General features: G+C 29.5%; 3 protein-coding genes across 3 annotated transcripts; 1 reads left to right on the top strand and 2 right to left on the bottom strand.

Moving 5' to 3' along the window:
• Positions 1-332: 332 nt before the first annotated feature.
• LOC109601659 (ER membrane protein complex subunit 1) lies at positions 333-3,228 on the bottom strand. The gene has a single exon (XM_020017922.2). The coding sequence runs from the start codon at positions 3,187-3,189 to the stop codon at positions 568-570; it is 2,622 nt and encodes an 873-aa protein (XP_019873481.2). The 5' UTR covers positions 3,190-3,228; the 3' UTR covers positions 333-567.
• Positions 3,229-3,599: 371 nt separating this feature from the next.
• On the top strand, positions 3,600-6,887 carry LOC109601671 (ADP-ribosylation factor GTPase-activating protein 1). Its single transcript, XM_020017938.2, has 8 exons — positions 3,600-3,789; positions 3,848-4,129; positions 4,185-4,441; positions 4,515-4,629; positions 4,684-4,806; positions 5,165-5,224; positions 5,696-5,889; positions 6,050-6,887. Exons 1-8 carry the CDS (start codon positions 3,730-3,732, stop codon positions 6,279-6,281), a joined length of 1,323 nt encoding a protein of 440 aa, XP_019873497.2. The 5' UTR covers positions 3,600-3,729; the 3' UTR covers positions 6,282-6,887.
• A 138-nt stretch (positions 6,888-7,025) lies between these two features.
• On the bottom strand, positions 7,026-8,961 carry LOC109601673 (gamma-soluble NSF attachment protein). The gene is made up of 8 exons (XM_049963925.1): positions 8,832-8,961; positions 8,709-8,776; positions 8,571-8,655; positions 8,269-8,494; positions 8,145-8,215; positions 7,941-8,095; positions 7,636-7,880; positions 7,026-7,577 (listed from the first exon to the last, which is right to left on the bottom strand). Exons 1-8 carry the CDS (start codon positions 8,888-8,890, stop codon positions 7,488-7,490), a joined length of 999 nt encoding a protein of 332 aa, XP_049819882.1. The 5' UTR covers positions 8,891-8,961; the 3' UTR covers positions 7,026-7,487.
• Between the last annotated feature and the right edge of the window lie 5,920 nt (positions 8,962-14,881).

Here is a 14,881-nt window from a genome sequence, read left to right as displayed (position 1 = left end):
GTTATACTTAAAAATTAATTTAAATTTAAGTTTTTTACATTCAAAAAATTGTATGTTATATTAAAATTGTTTAAAACGTACAATAAATGTAATAACATAAAATTGTACAAAGTGTCTTAGGTGGTCAAAATTTGGCAAGCAGGTAAAATACATCTAATAATAAAGAAAATCAACTTTTTTAAGTTTCTCTTGATGTAAATAGAGCTTCTCAAATTTAAATATCGAATGATACTCCTATAAATTGGTCTCCAAGGTTACCAGACCTGAATCTATTATGCTTTACAGTATGTGAACAGATGAATGAGGGATAATATCAAATAAAACTCATCATATATTTGGTCAAATTTATTTGTACATTTTTATTTATTATGAACAACATACAATATACAAAAGTTAACATTTTTTCAGTCACCATAAACACCTTATTTTACAAAACTTATGTATGAAATATATTGTATCAAATTATTCTAATTACCCTATTTAATAAATAAGTGCAATTTTACAAGCCCTTTGGCAGAAACATGGTCTAATTTACAAACACAATTTATCTAATATTATTAAATTACACTATTTCCATGCTTGTTTTAATACCTTTTGTGCAGCAAAATATTTGCTAATAAATGATGCTACAATAAGACCCACTAAAACTAGAATAATTAGGATGTGATCAAAGTCTTCCTTTAATAAATCAAAAGTCTTTGATGGTGCTACTCTTGTGTAGAATAAATCTAAACCATACACTAAAACATGACTAGTACTCTCAAGTTTGGCTGGAGCTACAGCTATACCACTAATTCTTCCCAAGGTTTGGTTATAGTTTATATAAGCTTCATGGGGCAATGGAATTTCAGGCATATAGGGTATGCAACTTTCCTCTGGGCCACAAGCCGCATCAGCAAATCTGGGTTGCAATAATAACCAAGGAATTTCCACAACTCCACTATTTAAGGCAAAGAACAAATACTTATTAGTTATACCTCTTTCAGTAAGACTTACTGCCATGGTTAAGGGGAATGATGGCAAGATGTATGATTGGGTCAAAACTTGAGTTAACTGACTTACTGCCAATGAACTGAATACAGTACTATTGCTTTGAGTAGGTCCCTCATATAACTCAGCAGCAACCACTTCAGTTCTCCTATATCTCTCACTGAAGAATGAATACACCAACCAATTTTCAGAATGTACCAGGTGAATGGGTCCTTTTGCTCTTTTATGTGATGTTGAGTAAACTACAAATCCATTGACAGCATCAATTAAGTAAATACTCAATACACTTTTATGAACTGGATCATCAGATAATGTGGCAAGGGCCAGTAAATTGGGATTGACATATTTGTAATGTACTGAACGGTCAGGTAGAACTCTTCCTTGGGAATGTACTCTTTCAATAGGCGACTTTGCACTTAAAGCAACTAGGTGGGCATCTCCAAGATTAACAGTCCAGCTGGGTATTGCTTCTAAAGAATTTTGTTCCCTATGCAAATAAAATCCTTTTAATTCTTTTGTTCTTGAATCAACTGTATAAAGATATGTGTTTGATCCTTTAGTTGAAATCATTGCATTTGCACTTTCAGGATATATGAAAACTTCATTGTCTTCTGATAACACAATTAATGGCTTAATGTGGTCTTTATCTTCGGTTGGTAACAAAGTTGCTTGCCTAATTCTGTAGTTTAGCTTAACAATTGAGTTTTCTGAGAAACCTGTTATAGGATCAAACTGAATAAAAACTCCATAACCAGTATTTGCATCTTCTGCTAATAAAATGCATTGAGCAGGAAAAGGTGAATATCTTGTTGAACGTTGGACATGTAAAAACATTTTATCATTTCCCAAAACCTTGAATGGTCTTATGTTTGGTAGCCTATAGGTCCAGGCCAGGGAACCAGTTAATGTATCAATGCCAAACAATTTTCCTGACTTTGTGGCAACAACAATGATTTTATGAAGTCCAAAGTCATCCCTGACCAGTCCAGTTTTTGATAACAGTTGATTCCCAAACAGACTGGCTAATTGTTTTGCCTGTGTTGAAATTCTGTGGAAGAACATACCAATAACATTGTTTTCAGTGAATTCATCTTCAATGGATGCATCTAGCTCAGAAACAGGTAATTCAAGAAATTCAGAAGCCACAATCTGGCTCAAAGCTTCTTCTCTGGTCCATAAAACTTTGCCTTCAGGGAATTTCACAAGCAAAAGGGCATCATCAGCACTTGAAAGAAGTAAGTTACAAGAACTATCTGAACACTGTCCTGCAGCAATATCAGGTTTTCCCAATCCTTGAGGATACTCAAATTCTTCAGACAATTCATCTGAATCCTCTATGATGGTAGATTTTATTAGGATGTGGGTGGGATTCTTTGTACCTTCCAAATGAAATGCAACTGATTTTCCTGAATGAGATAGTCCTATAGCATTTGGCATTACATCTAAAGGATGTAGAACATGCTGTCCATCTTTATAATATAAGATTTGTGCATTTACAGGGCTGGTTATTACCAGAATTGCTGGATCCTTATCAGAATAAGGTTTTATTTTAATGTTGTCAATAGATTTATCAAAGGTTGCAACTTCTTTTTTAGAATTTTCATTAATTTGGAGATAATGTACTTCTTTTCCAACAGCACAAGAATAATATAATTTACTTAGTACACAATGAGTACTTTCCTTTTGTGAGGTGAAAGGTATTACAAAGTTCTGCTTAACAATTCCTCTTTGTATATCATAAATTTTCACTATTAATGTAGAATCATCATGGCCAACAAAATATAAACTCTCACCATTTACTTCAAATTCATATGGAATACGTTTATCATAGGTTGATATCCACTCATTTATTAGACTGCCACTTGCTGAATCCCAAACTCTTAAAATCCAGGTAGTGTCATCACCACTAACTGAATAAATCTCACTTGCAACTTTTAAGTATTTAATACTGTGTTTCTTAGGGTCTTCTAAAACTTGACGCCACAAGATATTTCCGCTCTTTGGACTTAAAGCAGCTACGACATTTTCATCAGTCCCAACAATTATTCTCCTTCCATCAAACTCAGCAAATTTTGGTTTTCCCACAAAGGACTTCTTCCAATCGAACTTTCCAACTTGATCTTCATAAAGGGCGCCGGATATTGTTAATAGCGAAGTAAAATATATTGTTAAAACACATATTGATTTAATCAAAGCCATTTCTACATTAGACTAACCTATAATATATTCCTAACCTTTAATTATGAAGTGTCAAAATTTACGGCATTTAAATCAATAAAAATACATAAAGATTTTTCAAAGTAAATTTAAAACTTATTGAAATACTATTTATATTTTATTAATTTGGAGAGTAAAAGTTAACTTGAGTTCATTAAGAAAATTATGAATTTTGATCAGATTAGACAACTTTTTATCAAGTTTAAACAAAATATATCTATATTAAGTAATAGGTTAGATGTTTATTTTTTATAAAAATGTTTTAAAAATAAATTAATTTTGTAATCAATGTTTTCTATCAAAAATAATTTTACATGTATGGATTATCCACTTTCGGAACAGGCATCAAATTTAGATCTACTCTAAGAAATCTACTGTTGAACACGTAGATACATTTGGCACATCGAGCTGTCATCCTGACAGCTCTAGTTTGTCGATCTTGTAATTAGTATTTATGATTTATTCCTTATCATACTTTAACAATCCGTTATAATTTTAATTTCTATACAATTTAGTTAAACCATGGCTAGCCCAAGGACACGTCGTTTTTTACAAGAACTCAAACCGCATAATGAAAATGATGTAAGTAAACATATTTTTGAGTGAAACTTGTTGATTTCCTAATGAATATTGTTTTAAGAAATGCTTTGAATGTGGGACACATAATCCTCAATGGGTGTCTGTAACATATGGGATATGGATATGTTTGGAATGCTCAGGAAAACATCGCGGATTAGGGGTACATCTTTCATTTGTAAGATCTGTGACTATGGATAAATGGAAGGATATAGAATTAGATAAAATGAAAGTCGGGGGAAATAGAAATGCTAGAGTATTTTTTGAGGCTCAACCAGATTATGATGACAGCATGACTATTCAACAGAAATACAACACTAAAGCAGCTGCACTTTATAGAGACAAGGTGGGTTATCATTATGTATTTTCATTACATTTTCTTAATTTTTTATTGTTGTTAGATTTCCACTTTAGCCCAGGGTAAGCCATGGGATGAAAAGAAAAGTCCAGCACAAAATTATACTGGTGGTTTAGTTAGTTCCTCCAATCAAAGTTATAGCTCAAACAGCAATTATTCCAATTCTTCCAATACATACCAGTCCTACAATAATTCTGAAAGTTATCAAGGAGGCTATCAGAATTATAACTCTACAGAGTTCAAAGACCAAAAGGAAGCCTTCTTTGCCAAAAGACAAGCTGAAAATGCCATGCGAAGAGAGTAAGTTATCCAATTTTATTACTAGGATTTATAAGATAAGATATTAAGTAATTACATTATAATTTTATTACAGTGATTTGCCACCAAGTCAAGGTGGAAAATATGGAGGTTTTGGTTATACAAAAGAAGCTCCTCCAAGAAGTCAATCTCAAGAATTTGTTGACACTGCCATGTCTTCTTTAGCTAGTGTAAGTTGCTTGTGTGTCTTTAAATAGTGATTTTAACAAGTTGAATTTACTTAGGGTTGGTCATTTCTGTCAAGTTCTGCAACCAAAATTGCTAGTAAAGCAACTGAAAATGCTGTGAAGTATGGAGGAATTGCCAGTCAGAAGGTAGTTGATATAAGCTCTCATGTAGGGGAAAAGGTTTGTTTTATTTATTTTTTTTTTTAATTTTCTGCCTGGTGTATTTTTATGTTTAGTTATCTAAATATGTTGAGTTATATACTGGTATTTGATAATTATGTTAATTTTATTTTTGTTATTTTTAATTTAAATACACCTTGGTAAACATTTTTAGTTAACTAATAAGCATGTGAATAAAGTTAAATGTTTAAATTGCCATAAATAGGTATAATTAAAATGAGATGAACATATGATTTAATAAATTGTTTCAAATTACTAAACAATATCTTCTGTCTATTTATATAGTCCTTTACTTTACTATAACATGCTTATTATATTTATTTTACTTTTTTATTTTATTTTTTTTTTTACAAATTAGGTTAAAGAAGGTAAATTAATAGAGGACGTTGGAAGTCAAGTTTCTACCTTAGCCAACAAGGTATGGTTTTTGAATATAATTTTAACCATCATTATTTATTAAGCAATGGGTTCTACAAGATTTATGACAAACTTTGGCAGATGGTGGCTGGGTTAGTTTTAAATATTTTTTCTTAAATAATCTGGTCTTATTCCTATATAAGTTGGAAGTAATTTAAAAAGTGTATTTTGCTTCCTGAATTCTTTATTTCTTTTTTCTCTAATGCCTGATGTCTGTATTGTAATTCAACTAAAAAAGTTTAATATATTCAATAATTAATCTAACATCTGACAAACTTTATCATACTTGTTGTAGAACATTAAACCAAAGTAAATTGCACCTTCAATTAACTTTTAATTTTTTTAATTATCTTAAACTAATCTAAATAAATGGATAAATTATATAAGTAATTTTCAAATGTAATTTATGGTTTGAATAATGCAGAAGAGATTCCATAATAAAATGTCACCATATATACGAATTATAATTTAGTTAGGAGAAATGGGAAGAAAAGGATGGAAAGAAGTAAGCGGCACAAACACAGGAGGAGACTATAGTCCTAGTGGTTATGGCCAAGTGGGAGGTGAAAACTATCAATCTCCAGGTGAGAGGTCATCTCTTGTTAGCAGCAGTAATGGATATGTACGTGAAGAAGATTGGAGCTGCAGTAGCCAACAGGGTTCAAAGTAAGAATGTTGTCTTTAATAAGTCGTTTAATAAGTGTATCATTTACAAATTCATATTGGAAAATTGTGTAATAAAGAAATAAACCAGTAATTGTCACTATTAACTTATTTGACAGGAAACAGTAAAAAAACATTTAATAATTAATGCGATATTTCGCAGGGCGTCAAGTCCAAAAAGTCCTAATCAAAACTGGGATGGCAGCTGGGGGTACCAGAATGATAGCCAAGGTTATCAGTCCGATAGCAGGGATTTCGCCAGCAGCAATGCTACAACTCCATCAGACATGAGCCACAAATCTAGTAAAAAGGAAAAAAAATCCAAGGAACAAAAGAAAAATACTTGGGACGATAAGTGGGGCGATGATGAATTGTGGGAAAGTCTAAATAAGTAAACATTTAAACGTTGTATTATGGCGTCAGCAATGCATTTTATACTTTTTATTATGATTTTAAGGTCTTGTATCTGTTCGATTTTTATTAACAATTGTACTTATTTATAACCATTGCTATTTAAGTTCATGAGATTCTTGCTTGTATTGTTTAATATGATGGAAATTGATTAGATTTGCTGGTAATTTTGTAAATTTTGGTGATTGCTTGCAAATTTATATCAATATAAGATAATTGGGTATAAAATATTAATTAAAATACCATGTCCTTATTAGAAAAGATGTTATATAATGTGAATGTGTGTTAAGAATATTATTTTAATAACTTGATATATAATATTTATATGCCTGTTATAAATTAAAATTACCTATTTGGGCTAAATTTTTTATCTGTTGGAGTTGCATATCAAGTTATGTTATAATTACTTTATGTCAATTATAAATTCTATTTTTTGACTATCAATTCTCATTAGGTAATTTGTAGATAGTAGATGAATACATATTGTTGCATGAATGTAAAATATTAAATTATGAAATATACATATTATTTTAATGATCAAAACATATGGTATTTTACTGTAGCAAATCGAAAATCGTGTTAGTTAATAAAAGAGCAAATCGCAGCTAATCAAAAAAAGTTAAATGTCGTATTATAAATAGTAAACTGAAATTTGATGGAATATTTTTATTTCATTTTTGTGTCTCTAATTCAACATCATGGTTCTGTTCATCATTATAATTATAATGCATGGCTCATCTAATTTTTTATTTAAGTTTACATTTACATACATTTGCATTATTGAATGTTTAAATAACAACATTTAAATAAAATTAAATGTTTAAAATCACAAAAACATATTGCCTACAAATTAGTCACCAAGTTGCAAATATTCAGTAAATAAAACTCTGTGTAATGCAGGTATAGCAATATCTATTTGCTTCGATTAGGCCACTGATGAGTTTTAAAAAATAGTGCGTCATATATTATTTAGTATAGTTATAGTATAGCAGTTTCACAACTTAGTAATAATTATATAGAGAATATGGCATTAACATTAAAAGATACCATTAAAAATATTGCTATATCCGATTTGAACTGTGGTTTTTAAGGAATGCTATATATAAAATCGATATATACATACATATAGATTAAATAAATTAATTTTAAAGCTATAAATAAAAGGTTGATAGGAGTTATCCATTGAATTTTTAGCATAATCCTCCTTCTTCAAGTTCGTCGTCACTGGGTTCCTTTGTAGTTGGGGGCTGACTATCCATTTTACCCTCCACAGAGTCCTCCTATAAATTGTGAAACATATATTACATTAACATAATTATCCAAAAGTTACAAAATTACCTTTTGTAACGATTGAGAATTCGGCGAAACGTATGATGGTGCAGCATTTTCCCTGACTGTAACTTTTTGAGGAACTATTATGCCCTGAGGTAATGGCATGTCCCTTGCAAGAATAGCATATTCAACATCCATGTGTTTTATGAATGGACTGTTTAATGCTCTCTTAGCGTTCTCTGGATCCTCCTCATCATATGCCTGCAGAAGTGTCTCCAATGTTTGAACCTCTGGACCTTCACAGTAATTTCCTTCAAAAATAATTTGTTTAAAAAATATGTTTAGGTGATTGGAAATATTGAATTCCTTACCCCATTCCTTGAAAGCTTTTTCAGCTGCCACTACATCTCCCCTTGCTAGTTGAACTAAAACTAATGCTACTACAAGCCTTCCAGTAGCTTGATAAGATTCATTTTCTTGATGTAATCCTAGCTCACGTCTAATAGCATCTGCTGCCAAGTCATATCTAAAATTTAACTGTAAAATATACTAAATTAAAATTAATGTGCACATACTGTTGCATTTTAACATAGATTCGTGCGAGTTTACTGACATATTCTGCAGCTTGTCTGGAACTATCTTGAACCTAGAAAGATATATGATTGAAAATACTATCCAATAAGATAACAGACAACATACAATTGCAATATCTGCAGCATGTTGGTATAATTTCAAAGCCTCCTCTGGGTTGTGTGATTCTAGAATTTTAGCTGCCTTGTCCAAAGATGATGCAGCAGACTCTCCGCTTCCATGAGTCTGATACATATTAGCAGCAGCTTCTGCGTGTTGATATATTTCTCTGAAATTTCCCATTTCCTTGCAAATCAGAATAATTTGATCCAGAGCTCTTGCCGCATAAAATAAACTATCATAACATACATTAAGGAAATATTTTAAAATAAAATAGATGTTTTAAAATATTTTAATAATTAAAAGGATACGCTCTATTTTGTTTATGGCACTCAACAGCCTTTAACAAACAGTCCTTGCACTGATCATAGGATTTTGCATTCCGGAAGCATGTTGCTAGGAGAAATTAAATATTATTAACTGATTCATTCAGAACTTTATCAACAAACCTGCTTTATTATATTCGTCTGCCGCATTGTCATAATCAGGTCGCCATTTCAAAAGACTTGTTTTCAAGCTAAAACACATATTATAATACAATTTTTGCGTGTATTATAAATATAATGTAGTACCTTTTCTCAGCATTCCTTATATGTTCTAAACCTTCTTCAATTTTTTTATTTCCGGACATCTTCAAGAAATATAATAGACAGATGATTTTGACAGTATCTGCATTTGTGGGAGGGGCATAAATCGAGGTCACGAAACCCAGAAACGAGTACAATCCATATGTGTGTGGGTGTAAGACAGCGCGGCCATTTTACAGAACTGACTTTCTGTGAACTGGTTATTCTCATTAGACACGTTCGACATCTTTGAACTCGGCAGGGTTCGGTTGCTGAATCGGAACGCAACTGTGTGGTCCCACATCAGTCGCGAAGTAAACAAGTGTTCTTATAGTATTACATAAACTTGGAAATATAAAACTCGGTGCAAATCCCCAACGTGGTTGTTGATATATAATTTGAGATTAATATATAAATATATAAATCGCGAAATTCACAGACGTTTATAATCTCTAATTAATGTACTTAAGTGTAATTTCGTATTTTAAAATTACAATCATGGATTTTATTAATTACACAAAAATATTAAATTATTGTTGTCTAACGAATATACTTTTAAGTTTATAAGTTAAATTATAATTTTTACTAATATAATTCAAATTAAATATAAACAAATAAAACATTATATTAATTAATATTTTACAAAACAATAACACTTAACTATTCAACTTTTAAAATAAACATCCTCCTTTCTGCAATCGCATATAAAAAATTACTTAAATCTTTAATTTTGGAAAGAATATAACAAACAAGCCTCCGTTTTTATTCGGTATTTAGACAATTTAGATGTTTTATTTAAATTTCTTTTTAGATTAATTAAACATTAAATTTAATTTTGAGATACCTCAACATTATTACTATCACACTATTTTTGAATTCCTAAACCGATTTCCAAAATATAATTTGAATAAAACAGACAACAAGACAAGTAGTTATCAATTTGTTACGAACCAACAGAAATTATTTAATTTAATAATAAAATAATTAAGCAAAAATGTTTTATAATTAATTAATTTGTTTCTATTAGATTCAAAATTCGAATTTTTTATTTGTCTCTGTAAAAGTGCGAGAGGCAGATATTAAGGTGAGTTAGAGAAAGATGAAAGAATATGGGGCCAAATCGCGCCAGTCAAGTAGGCTGTGTAATTTTGTGTGGTCACCGCCATTGCTTTTCTTATAATTGCAATTGTGGATAGGAGAAGGGGAAAATAAGCGATTTTGGGATTTTGAGGTTTTGCGATTTTTGATGTCTGAGAAACATTTGAATAAGATTCGCAGTGATAATTAATATTTTTATCAACTTGAACGAGGTATTTGATAAGTTAAGGAGGAAGGTAAGCAAACTAGTCTTTAAAAATTCTTACAATTAAAAATATACATATTAATAAATGTTTTAAATATATAATATTGTAAAATACCCAAAATTATATTCCTGCTTGTTTCTGCATTTCGTGCGTCATCAGATAGGACATAATTCAAACTTGTATCTCTGCAGAAGAAGTACAATTTTGAAAATCCTATGACAAGCCTAACAATTTAAAAATACAATTTTGGGTTAGTAATTTGTAGGTGAGCTTGTCGCTGCATTTACGGCGAAAACTATTCAATTCAAAGATATTAATCCTCGCTGAGTAAATGCAGCCCAACACTAAGTTACATTTTACTAAAATCTAAATACTCTATTATCTGTAAATAAATTAAAATTATTAATTATTATGAATTCCTGCAAATAAAAAAATAATTTAAAAATGAACAAAAAGGAAATTTATTGGCCAATAATTTGACGAACAAGAAAGGAATTTGTGGGTCAATAATATGACGAACAAAAAGAGAATTTGTTGGTCAATAATATGACGAACAAAAAGGGAATTTGTTGGTAAATAATATGACGAACAAAAAGGGAATTTTTAGGCTAGGGATTTTGTCCAATAAATGTGATGAAAATAAAACAAACCAAATTTTCTTTTATTTAACTAAGCTGAAAGAGAGGACCTTATTAGTATTATTTAAAAGACATATAAATGAATAAAATATTCCTGAAAATAATACCAAACAAACATTTAACATAACTGTATCATTAATTTATTTGAGCTGAAAGGAATATTTGATTAGATTGGACAAAGAAAATAAAAATAAACCATTCCTGAAAATAATAAAAGATATCTTTCTTACATTTTTCAAAAACATATATATATATATATATATATATATATATATATATATATGATCCAACTTACTTTGCGTTGCCAGTTGCCTTTAACTTTAACTAGTCTCGTTCTGGACCTACCTGAAATTAATCAAACACCTTCATTAATATAATTTGCGTTTATTCTTATTAACTAATCGATGCTATGCTTAACCATGCAAAGTTTATTCCATGCATTTATTATTAATTGGTTGATACTCCACGTAATCCAAGTAGAGTTTATTTATGCTGAAATTCTTCCATTTAATGCATGCATTTATTCTTATAAACTATCCTTGCAAAGTTTTATCCATTTACACTCCACTTAATCCAAGTAGAGTTTATTTATGCTGAAATTTTTTCATTTAACACATGCATTTATTCGGATAGTTATCCATGCAATGAAATTTTGTCATTTAATGCATGCACTTATTCTTATAACCTATCATGCAAAATTTTATCCATTTATACTCCACTTAATCCAAGTAGATTTTATTTATGCTGAAATTTTTTCATTTAACACATGCATTTATTCTTATAAACTATCCATGCAATGAAATTTTGTCATTTAATGCATGCACTTATTCTTATAAACTATCATGCAAAATTTTATCCATTTATCCTCCACTTAATCCAAGTAGAGTTTATTTACGCTGAAATTTTTTCATTTAACACATGCATTTATTCTTATAAACTATCCATGCAGTGAAATTTTGTCATTTAATGCATGCACTTATTCTTATAAACTATCATGCAAAATATTTTCCAATTATACTCCACTTAATCTAAGTAGAGTTAATTTATTCTGAAATATTGTCATTTAAATCATGCATTGATACTTATAAACTATTCATGCAAAATTTTTTCCATGCACTTATTTCTAATTGATAGAAACTCCATTTAATCGAAGTAGAGTTGATTTATTCTGAAATATTGTCATTTAAATCATGCATTGATACTTATAAACTATTCATGCAAAGTTTTATCCATGCATTTATTTCTATTCGATTGATACTCCACTTAATCCAAGTAGAGTTGAATCTGAAATATTGTCATTTAAATCATGCATTGATTCTTATAAACTATTCATGCAAAGTTTTGTCCATGCACTTATTTCTAATTGATAGAAATTCCACTTAATCCAAGTAGAGTTGATTTATTCTGAAATATTGTCATTTAAATCATGCATTGATACTTATGAACTATTCATGCAGAGTTTTATCCATTCACTTATTTCTAATTGATAGAAACTCCACTTAATCCAAGTAGAGTTGATTTATTCTGTAATATTGTCATTTAAATCATGCATTGATTCTTATATACTATTCATGCAAAATTTTATCCATGCACTTATTTCAAATTGATAGAAACTCCACTTAATCCAAGTAGAGTTGATTTATTCTGTAATATTGTCATTTAAATCATGCATTGATTCTTATAAACTATTCATGCAAAGTTTTATCCATGCACTTATTTCTAATTGATAGAAACTCCACTTAATCCAAGTAGAGTTGATTTATTCTGAAATATTGTCATTTAAATCATGCATTGATACTTATAAACTATTCATGCAGAGTTTTATCCATGCACTTATTTCTAATTGGTAGAAACTCCACTTAATCCAAGTAGAGTTAATTTATTCTGAAATATTGCCATTTAAATCATGCATTGATTCTTATAAACTATTCATGCAGAGTTTTATCCATGCACTTATTTCTAATTGGTAGAAACTCCACTTAATCCAAGTAGAGTTGATTTATTCTGAAACATTGTCATTTAAATCATGCATTGATTTATATAAACTATTTATGCAGAGTTTTATCCATGCACTTATTTCTAATTGATACTCCACTTAATCCAAGTAGAGTTGATTTATTCTGATACATTGTCATTTAAATCATGCATTGATTCTTATAAACTATTCATGCAAAGTTTTATTCATGCATTTATTTCTATTCGATTGATACTCCACTTAATCCAAGTAGAGTTGATTTATTCTGAAACATTGTCATTTAAATCATGCATTGATTCTTATAAACTATTCATGCAGAGTTTTATCCATGCACTTATTTCTAATTGGTAGAAACTCCACTTAATCCAAGTAGAGTTAATTTATTCTGAAATATTGCCATTTAAATCATGCATTGATTCTTATAAACTATTCATGCAGAGTTTTATCCATGCACTTATTTCTAATTGGTAGAAACTCCACTTAATCCAAGTAGAGTTGATTTATTCTGAAACATTGTCATTTAAATCATGCATTGATTTATATAAACTATTTATGCAGAGTTTTATCCATGCACTTATTTCTAATTGATACTCCACTTAATCCAAGTAGAGTTGATTTATTCTGTAATATTGTCATTTAAATCATGCATTGATTCTTATAAACTATTCATGCAGAGTTTTATCCATGCACTTATTTCTAATTGGTAGAAACTCCACTTAATCCAAGTAGAGTTGATTTATTCTGAAATATTGTCATTTAAATCATGCATTGATACTTATAAACTATTCATGCAGAGTTTTATCCATGCACTTATTTCTAATTGGTAGAAACTCCACTTAATCCAAGTAGAGTTAATTTATTCTGAAATATTGCCATTTAAATCATGCATTGATTCTTATAAACTATTCATGCAGAGTTTTATCCATGCACTTATTTCTAATTGGTAGAAACTCCACTTAATCCAAGTAGAGTTGATTTATTCTGAAACATTGTCATTTAAATCATGCATTGATTTATATAAACTATTTATGCAGAGTTTTATCCATGCACTTATTTCTAATTGATACTCCACTTAATCCAAGTAGAGTTGATTTATTCTGATACATTGTCATTTAAATCATGCATTGATTCTTATAAACTATTCATGCAAAGTTTTATTCATGCATTTATTTCTATTCGATTGATACTCCACTTAATCCAAGTAGAGTTGATTTATTCTGAAACATTGTCATTTAAATCATGCATTGATTCTTATAAACTATTCATGCAGAGTTTTATCCATGCACTTATTTCTAATTGGTAGAAACTCCACTTAATCCAAGTAGAGTTAATTTATTCTGAAATATTGCCATTTAAATCATGCATTGATTCTTATAAACTATTCATGCAGAGTTTTATCCATGCACTTATTTCTAATTGATAGAAACTCCACTTAATCCAAGTAGAGTTGATTTATTCTGTAATATTGTCATTTAAATCATGCATTGATTCTTATAAACTATTCATGCAAAGTTTTATCCATGCATTTACTTCTATTCGATTGATACTCCACTTAATCCAAGTAGAGATGGATCTGAAATATTGTCATTTATATCATGCATTGATTCTTATAAACTATTCATGCAAAATTTTATCCATGCACTTATTTATAATTGATAGAAACTCCACTTAATCCAAGTAGAGTTGATTTATTCTGTAATATTGTCATTTAAATCATGCATTCATTCTTATAAACTATTCATGCAAAATTTTATCCATGCACTTATCTCTAATTGATAGAAACTTCACTTAATCCAAGTAGAGTTGATTTATTCTGTAATATTGTCATTTAAATCATGCATTGATTCTTATAAACTCTTCATGCAAAGTTTTATCCATGCACTTTTTTCTAATTGATAGAAACTCCACTTAATCCAAGTAGAGTTGATTTATTCCGTAATATTGTCATTTAAATCATGCATTGATACTTATAAACTATTCATGCAGAGTTTTATCCATGCACTTATTTCTAATTGGTAGAAACTCCACTTAGTCCAAGTAGAGTTGATTTATTCTGAAATATTGTCATTTAAATCATGCATTGATTCTTATAAACTATTCATGCAAAATTTTATCCATGCACTTATTTCTAATTGATAG

This window comes from Aethina tumida, chromosome 2, assembly GCF_024364675.1.
Source record: "Aethina tumida isolate Nest 87 chromosome 2, icAetTumi1.1, whole genome shotgun sequence".
In the NCBI taxonomy this organism is placed as follows: domain Eukaryota; kingdom Metazoa; phylum Arthropoda; class Insecta; order Coleoptera; family Nitidulidae; genus Aethina; species Aethina tumida.
This window is presented reverse-complemented; position numbering and strand designations above follow the sequence as displayed.